An 18,037-nucleotide genomic window follows, 5' to 3' on the forward strand; every position below is an offset into this window, starting at 1 on the left:
GGGCTATGGGTAACCCTAGGTAATTTCTAAGGTAGGGACATGTTCGGCACAGCTTTGTGGGCCAAAGGGCCTGTATTGTGCTGTAGATTTTCTTTGTTTCTATGTGTCAATGTTCCCACCGCTATCTCTCCCTCCCTCAACCATACAGGTAAAATATCATCAACACGTTATCTACTGGGGAGGCAAAAGAACTGATGCAACATTACAGTGGTTTGCAAGCTTTAAATATATTTAATACGTTTTGGAAACAGATACATTTACAAAAAGTAGGAAGTTAAGGACTAAAATTTCCACTCAGTAGATTAGTAAGTTATAAAATGATTTCTTCTCAAATTTAAGCGGCGTCGTATCATGTCCAAGACGGAAGAGGCTGGAGCATAAGTGGACAGGGGCATCAGTGCACTGTAGAGGCGTTGAATCTCCTAGAAACGGCTGAAGCGGTTTTTCTGCAGATCATTGCCAACGTGGACTGTTACTGCCTGCAAGATGAAAAGTGAAAGTTTACTTTGAACTTGGAACTTTGAAAAATTTTCTATCAAAGTATGTACAGTACTGTGCCAAATTCTTAGGGACAGACACACACACACAAACATATATATAAATAGCGTGCCAAAGACTTTTGCACAGTGCTGTAGTGATTTTATGGATTACACTGTACTGCTGCAAAAAAAAATACAAATTTCATTACGTACGTGAGTGATGATCAACCTGATTCTGATGTGGGTCTCTATTGTGGACTGGGAGAGGGGGGATCATGGTTGGGAATAGGGGAAGGGAGAGGCAGTGAGTGGGAAGCACCAGAGAGACATCTGTAATGACCAATAAACCAATTGTTTGGAATCAAATGGCCTTGCCTGGTGTCTCAGGGCTGGGTGTGTCTGCAACCATGCCATCCAAGTGCATTGGCACTCCTCCTCTGCCACCTGTCCCACACCCCTCCCGCGGTGCTCCACCCTCGCCATTCCCAACATTCTTTGCTCCTGCCAGATTTACAAGCTCGCTCTCTGCTCCATGTTGACAAATACAGCGCTGTGTGCAAAAGTCTCAGGCACCCTAGCTGGATAGATATGTAACGCTCGGCTCGATCAACTCACGTCCGTCCAGGGGAACTGCCGTAGGCCCTACCAAACTGTGTACTCACGTTTGCGTAGACGCTACGTAATGCACCCCGATACAAGCCCACACTGTAAAATATCAGACAATACACAATGTACAGTTAAGTTACACTTTATAACTCTTTTTGTGGTGTGGCTAGTGGACACAAAAAAAACAAAGGTGCCACTCAGTAAATTTGTCAGTTTTGTGCACCAGATTAAGTCGTCGGAGCTCACACCTCCCCGATCCGTCCACAAACGACCTCCGAACCTCCAACAACCTCCGAACCGTCGAATTCCGGTATCCGCCATCCCGGAATCGCCGACCGCTCCCGCACTCGTCCGTCCTCTTCACTCGCCTTGAGCAGGTACACAAATTGGGTGTGACATATATATGTGAATAGGGCTTCTTATAATGTCAGGCACTGAACCAAGATGAAAGAAATACACGAATTCCCAAGCTCCACAGAAATATAGTGATAGTTACGACATTAACAAGATTATAGCCTATCACTACACTTCAGTGTATAACTGGTACAATAAAACATATAATACTTAATTTAATAATATGACAAAGTATTGCATGGTTGTGCTCACTAATTATCATAAAATATAATTATCAAGCAAGTAAGGTAACGTTGTTTGCTTAGAAGCCATAGGGTTGTTAGTGAGAAAAATTTACTTTTGTATTGGCGACCACCACAGATGTAGCCTTACTTCTACGGCTGATTCAGAGCAGACAGCAGGGCCCGCAGTGCTGAGCAGTGTTCCTAAGCAGGTATAAAAATAACAGAAACAAAGCAAATAAGTTTTTTACACTTTCAGCCACCTAAATTGGAACCAAGTAATCAAGTATGAAACAAGAACGTCTGATGAACGATTGGTAAAGCCACGAATATTGGTGAATATTAGTATCAAAAGCGGTAGGTTGGCAACTGTGCCTCGTACCGTTTCTCTCACAGAAATGGTTGGGCAGGAAGTGTACCTGTGTGTGTGGATATTCACAATATCCTCACACATCGTGTATTACATGGTTAGACCAATACAGATCCTGTTTAGTCTTTAAGTATGTAAAAAGTGAAAGAAGCTTGAATCTTTACAGAAATTATAATTGTATCTGTACGAATAGAAAATACCGTATTTTGTAAGTGAGAAATGTTAACAGGGGAGGAGAGCAGCCATTTGGGAGATTTGGAAATGTATTTCCTCTCGTTCATTGCTCACTACTCTTTTTCCTATCAACACAAAGAGAAAAAGAGCCTCTTTCCAATCAACTATAGCGGCCGCTGTTAAATTCCCCGCTTATATATTTTGACATTTTTTACAGAGGTGCCGGAGTGGTACTCTGGTTAGATCCGGCAGCACTGCACCCCTGGCTGAGGGGTAATAACTGTTCCTGACCCTGGTGGTGTGGGTCCTGAGGCTCCTGTACCTCCTTCCTGATGGCTGAGGGGTAATAACTGTTCCTGACCCTGGTGGTGTGGGTCCTGAGACTCCTGTACCTCCTTCCTGATGGTTGTGGGGTAATAACTGTTCCTGACCCTGGTGGTGTGGGTCCTGAGGCTCCTGTACGTCCTTCCTGATGGCTGAGGGGTAATAACTGTTCCTGAACCTGGTGGTGTGGGTCCTGAGGCTCCTGTACCTTCACCCTGATGGTTGAGTGGTAATAACTGTTCCTGAACCTGGTGGTGTGGGACCTGAGGCTCCTGAACCTTCACCCTGATGGTTGAGTGGTAATAACTGTTCCTGATCCTGGTGGTGTGGGTCCTGAGGCTCCTGAACCTTCACCCTGATGGTTGTGGGGTAATAACTGTTCCTGAACCTGGTGGTGTGGGTCCTGAGGCTCCTGTACCTCCTTCCTGATGGTTGAGGGGTAATAACTGTTCCTGATCCTGGTGGTGTGGGTCCTGAGGCTCCTGTACCTTCACCCTGATGGTTGAGTGGTAATAACTGTTCCTGAACCTGGTGGCACTGAAGGCATTACGCTGACTGTGGTGCTTTACAGACACTTGGATAGGCTGACGGATGATGGAAAATGGCAGGCTGTGCGGGAGGGGAGGGTTAGGTTGATTGATTCATTGATTGAGAGACAGCACAGAATTGACCCTTCCGGCCCTTCGAGCCTCACCGCCCAGCAATCTCCTGATTTAACACCAGCCTAATCACGGGGCAATTTACAATGACCAATTAAACTACTGACCGGTACGTCTTTGGACGGTGGGAGGAAACCGGAGCACCCAGAGGAAACCCCAGAGAAAACTTCTGGCGTTCACCTTTTGTTTTTACCTGCCATGACTGTTGAGGTCGCTTTGTCTAATCCTGTGTTTTGTGGAACAGGTAGAGCCACGGAGGTGCAAAGCTGGGGGCTCGGAGGACACGCACAGCTTCCCTCCGCTCCTGTCCTCGGTCACCCTCTCGGGATAGGCAGACGCGGTGGGAAACCTCTCGGCAACTTGATTCTGCTGGTGCTCAGGCGGGTTCCTGCAGTCGCGTTCCACGGCACTGTCCCGTAACCAGCTCCTGCAGCAGATCCTGTCTGGGGTATGAACTGAATACTTTAGCTATCGAAAAACATTCAAGATTGTTTAGTGTCATTTTCAGTACACAAGTGTCAAGGAGAACAAAATAATCATAACTCTGGATGGGATGCAGGAGATAAATAAAACACACCAAGCCAAACACAAGAAAATCTGCAGATGCTGGAAATCCAAGGCAACACACACAAAGTGCCAGAAAATCTCAGCAGGTCAGACAGCATTTACGGAAAAGTGTAAACAGTCGAGGCTTTAGGCTGAGACCCTTCATCAGGACTGGAAAGGAAGGGAGGAGACGTTGAGGGTGGGGGAGGAGAGGAACAAGTACGAGGTGGTAGGTGATCGGTGAGACCGGAAGAGGGGGTGGGGTGAAGTAAAGAGCTGGGAAGTCGATTGGTGGAAGTGATGAAGGGCTGGGGAAGGGGGAATCTGATAGGAGAGGACAGAAGGCCATGGAAAAAGGGGACGATGGTGGAGCACCAGAGGGAGGTGATGGGCAGGTAAGGAGATAAGGTGAGAGAGAGAAATGAGAATGGGGAATGGTGAAGAAGAAAACTAGAAGTTCGACAAATCGATGCTTAACTCACTACTAAAATAAACTCCTTAAGATAAAGAACACAATAATAATAATAATAAAAACACAATAAATATAAATACATAAGATAGCTTATATACATGGATTGACTGTACGTGCATAAAGTGACTCTCGGCACAGGAGTGTCTCAAAATCACAATCAGCTTTAATACCATCAGTATATCCCATGAAATTTGTCGTTGTGCGGCAGCAGAACCTTGCAATAGAAAATAAAAGCTGTAAATTACAGTAAGTATATAAAAAATTAAAGAATTAAACAAGTGGTGCAAAAAGACAAAAAGAAAATAGTGAGTTAGTGTTCACAGGTTCGATGTCCATTCAGAAATCTGATGACGGGGGAGAGGCTGTTCCTGAATCACTGAGTGTCTGTACAGAAGGTGACTCTGACAGGAAATGATCAGGTGGTGGTGGTTGGGGTGTGGGTTAGTGTTGGGGTTAGTCACTGTTTCTGAGTCTGGTGGTCCAGGCGTGGATGCTTATGCGGCCTCCTCCCCGATGGGAGAGGGACAAACAGTCCGTGAGCAGGGTGGGTGGGATCCTCCCTGACGTTACTGGCCCTTGATGGTGGGTAAGCTCCTGTACCAGCTTCACTCACCCCCCGGTGGCTCGTGGGTGTGGACCCACTTCTGGGGATCCTGCGTTCTGATGTTTGATGTTCTGAGCGTTACTCGTTTGTGGTTTCTGTTGTTTGCGTGACTTTGCATGTCTGATGGTCTTGTTTCGTGGGCTGCTTTCTTTAAGTGGGTTCTCTGACATTTCTTTGTTTTGTGGCTGCCTGGAAGAAGATGAGCCTCGAGGCTGTGCACCGTAAGCATACTTTGATAATTACTGTACTTTGTACTTTGAACTTGGAATACATCCTTGATGGCTGGTAGTCCGGTGCTGGTGACGCGTTGGACACTTAATTGTTTCCTGAAACACTTAATTCAACAACTAATAATTCAGTTTTGCTCTGCCCATAAGGCTGTAATAAAATCTAGCACACATTCAGCAATCCCCTGATTTAATCCCAGCCCAATCACAGGACAGTTTTACAACCACCAATCAACCTACCAACCGGTAGGTCTTTGGGCTGTGGGAGGAAACCAGAGCACCCGGAGGAAACCCTCGCGGTCATGGGGAGAACATACAAATTCTTTACGGGCAACGGCTGAAATTGAACTGGGGTCGCCGGTACTGTAAAGTATTGTGCTAACCACTACGCTACGGTGTTGCCCCACGGAATCCTCATGCAAATCCAGCAGAGTTTGAGCAGTTTTGTAAAGAAGGAAGGGGAAGGGGAAAAATTGCAGTGTCCAGATGTGCAAAGCTGATGGAGACCTGTCCACACAGACTCAAGGCTATAATTGCTGCCAAAGGTGCATCTATTAAATAGTGACTTGAAGGGGAAAAATACTTATGTAGTCAATTGTTTTGTGTTTAATAATTGTAATTAATTTAGAGCACTTCGTAGAGATCTGTTTTCACTTGGTCACAAAAGAGGTTTTCTCTGTTGATCAGTGTCAAAACAGCCAAATTAAATCCACTATGATTCAGTGTTGTAAAACAACAAAACATGAAAACCTCCAAGGGGGACGAATGCTTTTTTAGAGGCACTGTACACACAATCGCTGACAAGCAACCAATGTGCAACAGAAGACAAACTGTGCAAATACAAAGACTAAACAAGTAATACTGAGAACACAAACTGTGGAGTCCCTGCAAGTGAGGAAACCCAGATTTCGAGTTTAGAAGGCTAAAAGGTTGTATTTCACTTACTGTAACCCCAGCAGTTGCAACAGGAATCACGCTGATCCCGAGGTGCATTTGAAATCTCCTCAGTGACATTAGCGTGCCCTGCAGCATCAGTCTGTCCGGAACAATTCACATTGCTTGCCAGGCCCACTTGGCTGCGGTTGCGTTTCAGGACCTTAGACAACTTCTTGATGGCCTTCGAGGCGGCATGCGGGTTGCCCGTTGCGCTCAGCGTCTCTCTTGTGGCCTTTTGCCCCTCTTGGGGGAACGCCTGGGCCTCGAGGCCACCTTGGTTCCTGGGCTGACTCTGGACCTCAGGGAGGAATTGCCTCGAGCTCCCATTCTGCTCTGTGCTTTCGGCTGGCAGCGTGCTGCACGCGTCCGCTGGTTCGGTTTCCTCCCCAACAACTGTGCTCTTCTGGTCAAGCTCCTCGAAGATCTCCGACTGGGTATTCTGAAGAAAACAGAAATATAGATGAAAGGTTTAGAACACATAATTTTGCAGGCTATTCAGCCCACGATGTTGTGCTGACCTCATAACCTATTCGTAGATAGATCATAAATCTTAGCATCAGAATTAGGCCACTTGGCCCTCCGAGTCTGCTCCACCATTCCTTCATGGCTGATTTATTGTCCATCTCAACCCCAGCCTTCTGCCTTCTCCCCGTAACCTCTGACACCCTTACTAATCAAGAGCCTCTTAACCTTCATTTTAAGTACACCTCCACAGCCGTCTGTGGCGATGAATTCCACAGATTCACCACCCTCTGGCTAAAGAAATTCCTCCTCATCTCCATTCTAAAGGGACGTCCTTCTATTCCATCATGGCTGATTTATAACCTCAACCACATTCTCCTGCCTTCTTGCCATAACCTTTGATGCCCTGACTAATCAAGAGCCGTGATAGGTTTTAAATATCCCCAATGACTTGGCCTCCACAGCCGCCTGTGGCGATGAATTCCAGATTCACCACCCTCTGGCTAAAGAAATTCTTCCCCATCTCTATTCTAAAGTGACAAACCTCATTTCTGAGGCTGCACTGTCTGGTACTCCACTCTCCCACTTTCAGAAACATCCTCTCCACGTCCGCTCTGTCTAGACATTTCAGTCTAACCTGACTGAGATATTTTAAAGAAAAGGCACGGTGTTGGATCAGTTTAATGTTCTCGGAAAATAATTGCAAGGGACCCATTAGTATCTGTTCAAAACTCGAACAGTTTCTTTCAGGATGGGCAAATCAGTAACTGCATTTGCCAGCTGGAAACATGAGGGGAAACATTTTCACTCAGAGGGTGGGGAGAGTTTGGAACAAGCTGCCAGCATAAGTGGTGCGTGCGAGCTCGGTTTCCACGTTTAAGAGAAGTTTGGATAGGTACACGGATGGTAGGGGATATGGATGGCAATGGTCCTGGTGCAGGTCGATGGGAATAGACGGTTTAAAATGGCTTGGCATGGACTAGATGGGCTGAAGGGCCTGCTTCTCTGCCGTATTTTTCTATGACTCTCCGACGCCGCAGGAATCTTCTACCTTGTGGGAATGGAGCTTTCCCAACTGCTTTCACTCCCACCACCCCGCCACCTGGGCATGGGGTTAAAAACCCAGAGCTACAGAAACCCCAACAGAAGCTCCATCCCTGGCAGAGGAAGGATATGCCAAGAAGATGGGCCACACCTGGGAACAGGTTGAAAGACTCCCAGGATGGAGGACTCTGGCGAGCTGCTGTCAAAGGCCTGTGCCCCAGATGGCATTGGTGGTTCTGTAAGTTGGTGTTCGCTCCCCACACTGCATTCTCCATCCAGCCAAGCCACTACAATCAGGGGGCCGGTTCAGGCCGAGCAGTGATGGGACCACTGAACAGACTCTCTATACACTGACTGGCCTGATCTCAAATAATAGCAAGGCAGCCCACAGAGAAGTGGTCATCACCCTGACACAGTGGTGTCAAGAAAACAACCTCTCCCTCAATGTCGCAAAAACAAAGGAGCTGGTTGTGGACTACAGGAGGAATGGAGACATCAATGGATCTGGGGTTGAGAGGGTGAACAGCTTCGAGTTCCTCGGTATACACGTCACCGAGGATCTCACGTGGTCTGTACATATCAGCTGTGTGGTGAAAAAAGCACAGCAGCGCCTCTTTCACCTCAGACGGTTGAAGAAATTCGGCATGAGTCCCCAGATCCTAAGAACTTTCTACAGGGGCACAACTGAGAGCATCCTGACTGGCTGCATCAGTGCCTGGTATGGGAACTGTACCTCCCTCAATCGCAAGACTCTGCAGAGAGTGGTGTGGACAGCCCAGCACATCTGTAGTTGTGAACTTCCCATGATTCACGACATTTACAAGGACAGGTGTGTACAAAGGGGCTGCAGGATCACTGGGGACCCAAGTCACCCCAACCACAAACTGTTCCAGTTGCTACCATCCGGGAAATGGTACCGCAGCATTAAAGCCAGGACCAACAGGCTCCAGGACAGCTTCTTCCACCAGGCCATCAGACTGATTAATTCACGCTGACACAACTGTATTTCTGAGCTATATCGACTGTACTGTTGTATAATTTACTGGACATACTATTTATTACAAATTACTACAAATTACACATTGCACATTCAAACTGAGATGTAACATAAAGATTTTTTTCCTCGTGTATGTGAAGGATGTAAGAAATAATATTCAATTCAATCAAATTCAATTCAGCCTCTCACTGGGTCAGTGAGACGGGCTGGCAGCTGCTCTTGCCACACCTGTTTGCTCCCCTGTCGTAGTTTTTCCCGTGACCCTGTCCCGTGCACTATTTCTGTTCATTTCCATCTTATAGACCGTTCTCAGGAACTGAACCCTGTCTTAACCCTGAGAGAGCCTGTAAATGCTTGGAATCCTATAAGGGTCATCGAATGCATCCAGTCATTGGGTGGTGAATCTGTGAAATTTGTTACCACAAGACGGCTGCGGAGGACAGGTCATTGGGTATATTTAAACCGAAGGTTGGCAGGTTCTTGATTAGTCAGGGCGTCAAATGATATGGGGAGAAGGCAGGAGAACAGGGTTGAGAGAGATAGTAAATCAGCCACGATGGAATGGCAGAGCAGACTCAATGGGCCAAATGGCCTAATTCTGCTCCTATGTCTTATGGTCTTACAGAGGCCAAAAAATTCATGGTCTGCTCCAGTTTCTAGTATTTTCTAAAATTTTGTCATTTTAAAATTAATTTTATAAGCTCAGTGGTAGAGTATTTGACTACAGATTAGCAGCCAAAGAGTCATTTAGTTCATAAATAGGCCTTTCAGCACATCCAGGCCGTGCCAATTTATTAAGCTGCCGAGTCCTGTCGTCCAGCACCTGGACTGTAGCCATCCCTACCCTCCCATCTATGGACCCATCCAAACTTCTCTTCAATATTGCAATCTAACCACAATTTACCACTTCCGCTGGCAGCTCATTCCACACTCTGAGTGAAGAAGATTCCCCTCAGGTTCCCCTTGAACACTCACCTTTCACCCTTAACCTATGACCTCCAGTTCAGTGCCACCCAACCTCAGTGGGAAAAGCCTGCCTGCCTTTACACTATGGATACTTCTCATCATTTTGTATCCCTCAATCAAGTCTCCCCTCCACCTCCTACGCCCCGGGGAATGAAGTCCCAAACAATTCAGCCTTTTCCTATAACTCAGGTCCTCAAGTCCCTGTAATCGTGGTTGGCATTAGGGCAAAGGGACCGATAGCTCTGTGACTATGACTTGGGCTTCCTGTTGACACAGGCCTTGGTCAATTCAAATTCTCAACTTGCCTATGTGTGATTTAGAACATAGATCATCGAACACCACAGCACAGTGCATTCCTTTTCACCCACCATGTTGTACCAACTTTTAACCTACTTTAAGATCAATCTAACCCTTCTCTCCTACTTAACCCTCTATTTTTCCATCATCATGTGCCCATCTAAGCATTTCCTGAATGCCCCTAATGTATCTGCCTTTAGCACCACCCATGACAGGGTGTTCCATGCACCCACTGCTCTCTGCCTCTATCATCCCCTCTATATTTCCCTCCTATCGCCTTGAAATTATGCTTCCTGGCATTTGCCATTTCTGCCTGGGAAGAAAACTCTGGCTGTCCAATTGATCTGTCTTATACACTTCCATCAAGTCACCCCTCATCCTTCTTTGCTCCAAAGAGAAAAGCCTCAGCTGGCTAAACCTATCTTCACGAGACATGTCCTCCAGTTCAGGCAGCATCCTGGTAAATCTCCTCTGCACCTTACCTAAAGCTTCCACATCCTTCCTGTAATGAGGTGACTGGAACTGAACACAATACTCCCAAGCGTAGTCTAACTAGGGTTTTGTTAGAGCTGCAACATTACCAGTAGAGGTGGGTATTCATCTCCCGTCTCCTGCTGTGCCAGGTCTTTGGCCTCTTTCACAGCTTGGGGCTCCAGTGGGACCAGATCTTGAACCTGCTGCTGATCCCCGTCTTCGGCCTCTTGTTTATCTGGGACTTGGGCCTGCTGTTGGAACTTCTGCACATTGGCCTCCGGTTGGTTCACTGCCTCACTCACAGCATTTCCCTCTTGTGCTTCAGCAGGGATCTCCGATGGAACCTCTGTCTGCTCCTGCTTCTGGCCTGGTTCTTTCTGCTCTGCTTGGGATTGGTTCTGGAGCAGCGAGCAGTGTTCTGTGCCATCGGCCTTCTGTTCAGAAACCAGCTCTGGCTCAACATCTGCTCTGCCTGGAGACAATTCACAGCTGTGGCCCACATTCTTCTCCTCCCAGCCGCCTGCTCGCTGGCTTGGGCTGGAGACAATTCCTAGCACTTGGCTGGTCTGAAGGATACAGAAGAAAAAAAACTTTGAAAACAGCTGGCATTTTAAAACACTCAGTAAAAAACAATCTTGGCAGTCAGTGTCAGATGAACGTCCTGAACTTGTGACGCTCAGAATACCATTCAGTTTCACCTCAAAGACTCAGAGAGGCGTGCAGGAGAATCCTTGACAATGGCACCAGTGACAAGAACACGATGTAGTCAAAGATTTATTTCCATGGAACAGGTCAGTGAGCAGCTGGCCCAGGGAGAGGGGACCATTTAATGTGGTGAGATGTGAGAAGCCCCAGTGCTACTGCCCTTTGAGACAGGTGATAAAGGCAGATTTATTAGAGGCAATCAAATACTGGAGGGTGGGTCAAGAGAAACAGCTTTCAGTGGCAGGAGGGTCAATAACTGGAGGAAAGAGATTGAGGATAATTCTCAAGTTGCCATAAATCTCTTCACTTTGGCTACTGAGATTCCAGTTCCTGGATTTCCGCTCAGGCCTCTTGTTCAGTCTGGAATCAGCCTAGGCCTGGGTCAGAGGGGCAATGAAGTAATTTCTTTTTAACATGGACAGTTGTGATTTGGAATTCACTGTAGCCTGGCCTACTGAGTTCCTCCAGCATTTTGTGTGAGTTATTTTAGATATTTCCCTGAAGGGTAAACGCCACAGGGGAGCTGGACTATAATGTGTGGTTAAAGGTGTAGCTGGGTGGTGGGGTGGAGATACATCTCTACCAAAGGAGGTGTAAGGTGATCCTTCCCTCCACTCGTCTGCAGGTCACCCTTGGGCAAGGAATAGCACCTGCTTAGCCCTCCCGATCAGTGTCACATGAAACCACAGAAGCAGGTGGTGGTTGGTTGTACGAACAGCCGGTGCATATCACAAGTCCTGGTTATACGACCACTGATGCCAGGCAGACAGTCTCTGAAGAGTATTGATAATGGCTAGGGTCACCCGTCCTGTAAAGACACTGGCCCAGAAGAGGTTTGCCATTGCCCACAGTGCCAAAGACCATGATTGCCCACATCATACGGCATGACACATAATGATGATGGTGAAAGGAGTAAGAAAGAAAAATATCTTTTAAACAGAGAGAGAGAGAGAGTGACATCACAGAATGTTACTGTACAGGGAGAGCTGGGGGGGTCACAGAAAGTTAGCTGTGAGTAATGTAGATAATGGCAAAGGCAAATGGAATTCTACACACAAAATACTGGAGGAACTCAGCAAGTCAGTCAGCATCTACGGAAATGAATAAACAGTTGACGTTTCCGGGCCAAGACCCTACATCAGGACTGGAAAGGGAAAGGGGAAGAAGCCAGAATAAAAAAGGTGGGGAGAAGGGAAGGAGGACTCGCTGGAAGATTATGTGTGGAGCTAGGTGGGTGGGGGAGCGGGATGAAGTAAGAAGCTGGGAGGTGATAGGTGGAAAAGGTAAAAGGGCTGGGGAAGGAGGAATCTGATAGGAGAGGACAGTGGACCACAGGAGAAAGGGAAGGAGGAGGGGTACCAGGGGAGGTGATAGGGAGATGTGGAAAAGAGGCCAGAATGGGGAATTGGAAGCAGGAGGGAAAAAATTACCGGTAGTTGGAAAAATAGAAGTTCATGCCATCAATGAAAAGCTCTACACAATCAAAGCTTGTTTCCCACAGCCAGATTTCTTTGTCCTCAAAGAATTATAATTTACAAGGTTTTGGGGCAGATTTCACTACTACAGCAGACAGGTAAGAAAGGTCCCAGTGGTACAGGGGAGACAGTAGGCTTGGGACTCTTCAGTGTTATAGCCAGACACCAGGAAGCCAAGTTATCATGCCACCAGTACACCAGGTAATGATATCTCCAGCAAGAGGGCATCTAACTGCTTACCCCTGATATTCAATGACCCAACAGTTGTTTAAGACCCAACTATCAATGTCCTGGAGGGGCCAACATTGTCCAGAGTCTCAGCAGGACAGCCCACATAAATACTGTGGTACCAGAGCAGATTGGATGTTGTGAACTCAATGAAGACCTTCCCATCTTCACCCTCTTCCCTTCCTAATTCCCCTTCTCCCATGGTCCACTCTCCTCTCCCATCAGATTCCTCCTCCTTCGGCCCTTTAACTCTTCCACCTCTACCAGGGGTTCCCAACCTTTTACTTGCCATGGACCAGTACAATTAAGCAAGGGGTCTCAGAGTGACTGTGGAGAGGATGTTTCTTATAACAGGAATTCTGCAGATGCTGGAAATTCAAGCAACATACATCAAAGTTGCTGGTGAACGCAGCAGGCCAAGCAGCATCTATAGGAAGAGGCGCAGTCGACATTTCAGGCCGAGACCCTTCGTCAGGACTAACTGAAGGAAGATTGAGTAAGGGATTTGAAAGCTGGAGGGGGAGGGGGAGATGCAAAATGATAGGAGAAGACAGGAGGGGGAGGGATAGAGCCGAGAGCTGGACAGGTGATAGGCAAAAAGGGGATACGAGAGGATCATGGGACAGGAGGTCCGGGAAGAAAGACAAGGGGGGGGGGTTGACCCAGAGGATGGGCAAGAGGTATATTCAGAGGGACAGAGGGAGAAAAAGGAGAGTGAGAGAAAGAATGTGTGCATGAACATCGACTTCTCTAACTTCTGCTAAGGCCCCACCTCCCCCTCGTACCCCATCTGTTACTCATTCTTATGCACACATTCTTTCTCTCACTCTCCTTTTTCTCCCTCTGTCCCTCTGAATATACCTCTTGCCCATCCTCTGGGTCAACCCCCCCACCCCCTTGTCTGTCTTCCCGGACCTCCTGTCCCATGATCCTCTCGTATCCCCTTTTTGCCTATCACCTGTCCAGCTCTCGGCTCTATCCCTCCCCCTCCTGTCTTCTCCTATCATTTTGCATCTCCCCCTCCCCCTCCAGCTTTCAAATCCCTTACTCACTCTTCCTTCAGTTAGTCCTGATGAAGGGTCTCGGCCTGAAACGTCGACTGCGCCTCTTCCTATAGATGCTGCTTGGCCTGCTGCGTTCACCAGCAACTTTGAAGGATGTTTCTTATGGTAGGGAGTCTAAGACCAGAGGACAGCCTCATAATAGCGAGGTGTCCTTTTAGAGATGAATAGGAAGATGAGAAGAAAGTTCTTTAGCCAGAGAGTGGTGAATCTGTGGCATTTATTGCCACAGCCTGCTGTGAAGGCCGAGTATTTTTGTATATTTAAGGCAGAGGTCGGTCAGGGCATGAAGGGATAAAGGGAGAAGGCAGGAGATTGGGGCTGAGAGGGAAAATGGATCAGCCATAATGAAATGCAGAGCAGACTAATGGCCTAATTCTGCTCCCATATCTTGTGGTTTTATGATATTGGGAACCCCTGACCTAAACCCTTCCAGCTTCTAACTTTATCCATCTTCCCCCTTACCTGGTCTCACCTATCACCTGCCAGCTTGTACTCCTTCCCTCCACGCTCCCACCACTTCTCAGTCTTATTCTGGCTTCTTCCCAGTTCCTTTCCAGTCCTGATGAGGGGGTCTTGGTTTGAAACATCGACTCTTTATTCCTCACCAGAGTTGCTGCCTGACCTGCTGAGTTCCTCCAGCACTTGGTGTGTGTGTTGTGGGTTGGAAGCAAAATATGCTTGACCCTGATGGACTGCCAAAGGCTGAGAGAGACACAATCTCCACCTACTGGCTGTTTATTAATACGTAAACCAGTACAGGAAAAAAAGAATTGTAGTCAGCATAGAGCAGACATGATCACATTGCACGGCAGGGCAGGCTTCTGACAACCAAGTCCAGCTCCTGGCCTTCACGTCTGGCTGAGCTACTAAGACCGGCGGAACAGTTTCGACTGCCAGGAGAAGGCACCTAGGTGGGTTACTGACGCCTTAAGACCAGTCGCTTTGGGCTGATGCCAAACTGTCAATCTCTGCCATTCCTTTGCATTCATCAGCTGCAATGGAGAGAGCTAGCCTGCTGCGTGGGCAACAACTTGCTCTCCGTGTTGTACTTCCCTGGCTTGCACATCATGTAGACAGCTGGGACACAACATCCATGGTCCATTCCAACCAATGGAGGACCTCCAGGTCTAGCTCATTAACAGACTCCTTCAGCCGACTGGAGGACAGTCTCCATATGAAAGACCGGAAGAACTGAAGACATTGGAGCAGAGTTAGGCCTTTCAGCCTATCGAGTCTGCTCCGCTGTTTCATCATGGCTGATGCATTTCCCTCTCAAACCTATTTTTCCTTTAACCTCTGACGCCCTATCTAATTATTTGGTGATGCGTTGCCTGAGCTGCCTATTCAAACATCCAATATCAGTCCATCCTGTCTGAGATAAGGGGCCCAAAAATGCACACAAGACTCCAGGTGAGGCCTCACTACTGCCTTATAAAGCCTCAGCATTACATCCTTACATGCAGAAAGACTGGAATCCTCTCTCTCTCTCACTCACGCTGACACCAAGCTGTCTGGCCAGGGCAAACATCTACCAACAGGTTTGGTTGCTAACTTGAAAGCCAGCTCGCGTTCCCAACCTCCGAACCAAAGCCCCGCTTGGGCTGAAGGCTAAACCAGTGAAAAGACCCACTGGCGTGACCCTCAGACGTTCGTTCAAAGATATCCCTGCAGCTGAGGGCAGGAGTCCTTTAATAGAACATACAACAGTATAGTACAGGAACAGGCCCTTCGGCCCTCAATGTTGTGCCAGACCAATTAAATTAGTAATCAAATAGCTAACTAAGCTCATCTCTCCTGCCTACACAGTGTCCATATCCTCCCATCTTCCTCACATTCATGTGCCTCTCTAAATGTCTCTTAAAAATCTCTAATGTATCTATCTCTACCGCCACCGCAGGCACCCACCACTCTCTGTGTAAAAGATTCGCTCTCACATCTCTGAAATTACCCTCACTCACCTCCTCCTCTCCTTGGACTCCCCGCTCTGGTTCTCTGCCTGCTCTGGATCTTCTCATCTCGAATTGCCGACAGGACATCGACTTCATCACTCCTTCACTCCTCCACTGAATGCACTGCCCTCTACTCTCCCCGCACCAATCCCAACCTGACCATCAAACTGCCTCCAAAGCCAGTATATCCTTCCTCAAGTATGGAGACCAGAACTGCATGTAGTACTCCAGGTGCAGCCTCACCAGTACCCTGTACAGTTGCAGCATAACTTCCCTGCTCTTCAATTCAGTCCCTCTGGTAATGAAGGCCAATACTGTATTCCATTTGCTTTCTTGATAGCCTGCTGCACCTGCAAAACAACCTTTTGTGATTCATGCACAAGTACTCCCAAGTCCCTCAGCACAGCAGTATGCTAGAAATTTTTACCGTTTAAATAATAATCTGCTCTTCCATTTTTCCTTCCAAAGTGGATGACCTCGCACTTACCAACATTGTACTCCATCTGCCAGACCCTTGCTCACTCACTTAACCTATCTATACATATCTCTCTGTATCTTCTGCACAATTTACTTTTCCACTCAATTTGGTATCATCAGCAAACTTAAGCGATACACTACACCCGGTTCCCTCTTCGAGATCGTTAATATATATCGTGAACAGTTGCAGGCCCAGCACCGACCCGTATGGCACCACCGTTCACCACTGATTGCCAAAAAGAGTAACACCCATGTATCCCAACTCTGCTTTCTTTCAGTTAACCAATCCTGTATCCATGCTAATACATCACCCCAACTCTTTGCATCCTTATCTTATGGATAAGTCTTTTATGCAGCACCTTATCAAACACATTCCAGAAATCCAAGTAAATAACATCTATCTGTTCCCCTCTATCCACTGCACTTGTTATATCCTCAAAGAACTCCAGTAACTTTGTCAAACAGGATCTGCCCTTGCTGAATTCATGCTGCATCTGCCTGATGGATCCATTTCCTGCCAGATGCCTCGCTATTTCTTCTTTAATGATAGCTTCAAGCATTTTCCCAACTACAGATGTTAAACTAACTGACCTATAGTTACCTGCTTTTGCCTACATCATTTTTTGAACAGTGGCGTGACATTCACCGTCTTCTAATCCACCAGAACCTGCCCACAATCCAGAGAATTTTAGTTTATTTTCTTTCCTTATTCCCTTTCTTTATTAGTTGCTTGATGGGTCTTTGTTGCTGTTTGAAATTTTCCCAGTCTTCCAGTTTCCCACTACTCTTGGAGGCTTTCTATTCACACGCTTTTAGTTTGACACCTTCTTTAATTTACTTAGTTATCCAAGACTGGCTCTCCCCACCTTTATTGTCCTTGCTTTTAACTGGAATATACTTTTGTAGAGCACCGTGAAAAATCTCTTTGACAGTCTACCACTGCTCCTCAATAGTCCCACCATATAGCCTGTGTTCCCAGACTACTTTTGCACCCTCCATTTGTATGGGAAACTCAGTCATACTGTGATCACTCTTTCCAAGAGGATCCCTAACTACAAGATTACTAATTTTATCTTTCTCATTGCACAGGACCAGATCTAAGATAACACATTCTCTTGTAGGTTAAGTAACACGCTGTTCAAGAAAGCCATCATTTATGCGTTCGATGAAGTCCTCCACAAGACTGTCTTGAGCAACTTGATTCACCCAATCTATGTGCAAGTTAGTCTCCCATGATAACTGCTGTTCCATTCTTATGTGCCTGAGATATTTCTGTTTATTGCCTGTGCCACTGTAATGTTATTATTTGGTGGCTGATCGACAACTCCCACCAGTGGTTTTTTTTCCCTTACTGTTCCTAATCTCTACCTAGACGGACTCAACGTTCTGCTCCTTAGATCTTATACCGTCTCTCACTGTCGCACTGATCTCTTCCTTAGAGCGCTACCCCACCTCCCTTACCTTCCTGCCTATCATACCGGATAACCTGATATCCTTGGATATTTAATTCCTAATCTTGACTTAGCTGAGGGGTTGCTTTGAGCTGAGCTGTAAATCATCTACAAGATGTCAGCTCAGTTGAAATCATCTACATCTCGTAGATTAAATCATTAGTCCCACCTAAGGCGACTTAGCACGTCAACCAAGAGTAACTCTTACAGGAGTGGAGGATGATGACGTCTGCAGTCCTTCTGGTGACACCAAGATCAACAGGGTCGGATTCTCCTGCAACTGGGACTCTTCTTGCAGGTTCTCTTCAGGGAACCCCCGTTCTTTGAGGAGCATTTCCTTCTGCTCCTGACTCTGCTGAATTTCCCCGTGCATCTGCCTGGAGAGATAGCGAGATTTTCAATACCAAGCCATTGCACCAATATTAACAATGCCCTCTCCCACCCCTTCAATGTTCCAACCTCATGCCCAGTAGGGC

At 47.0% G+C, this 18,037-nt stretch overlaps 1 protein-coding gene across 1 annotated transcript in view; it reads right to left on the reverse strand.

The window, feature by feature from the left end:
• Nucleotides 1-213: 213 nt before the first annotated feature.
• Nucleotides 214-18,037, reverse strand: part of LOC134352526 (probable beta-tubulin polyglutamylase) — an 82,881-nt gene continuing 65,057 nt past the window's right edge. The window contains exons 11-15 of the mRNA XM_063059792.1: nucleotides 17,770-17,934; nucleotides 10,320-10,778; nucleotides 5,982-6,411; nucleotides 3,381-3,630; nucleotides 214-1,864 (exon numbers count right to left, since the gene is read on the reverse strand). Coding sequence (XP_062915862.1) covers nucleotides 1,825-1,864; nucleotides 3,381-3,630; nucleotides 5,982-6,411; nucleotides 10,320-10,778; nucleotides 17,770-17,934 — 1,344 coding nt within the window. The 3' untranslated portion in view covers nucleotides 214-1,824. The remainder of the gene's footprint in view (nucleotides 1,865-3,380; nucleotides 3,631-5,981; nucleotides 6,412-10,319; nucleotides 10,779-17,769; nucleotides 17,935-18,037) is intronic.

Source organism: Mobula hypostoma, chromosome 10 (assembly GCF_963921235.1).
Source record: "Mobula hypostoma chromosome 10, sMobHyp1.1, whole genome shotgun sequence".
In the NCBI taxonomy this organism is placed as follows: Eukaryota; Metazoa; Chordata; class Chondrichthyes; order Myliobatiformes; family Myliobatidae; genus Mobula; species Mobula hypostoma.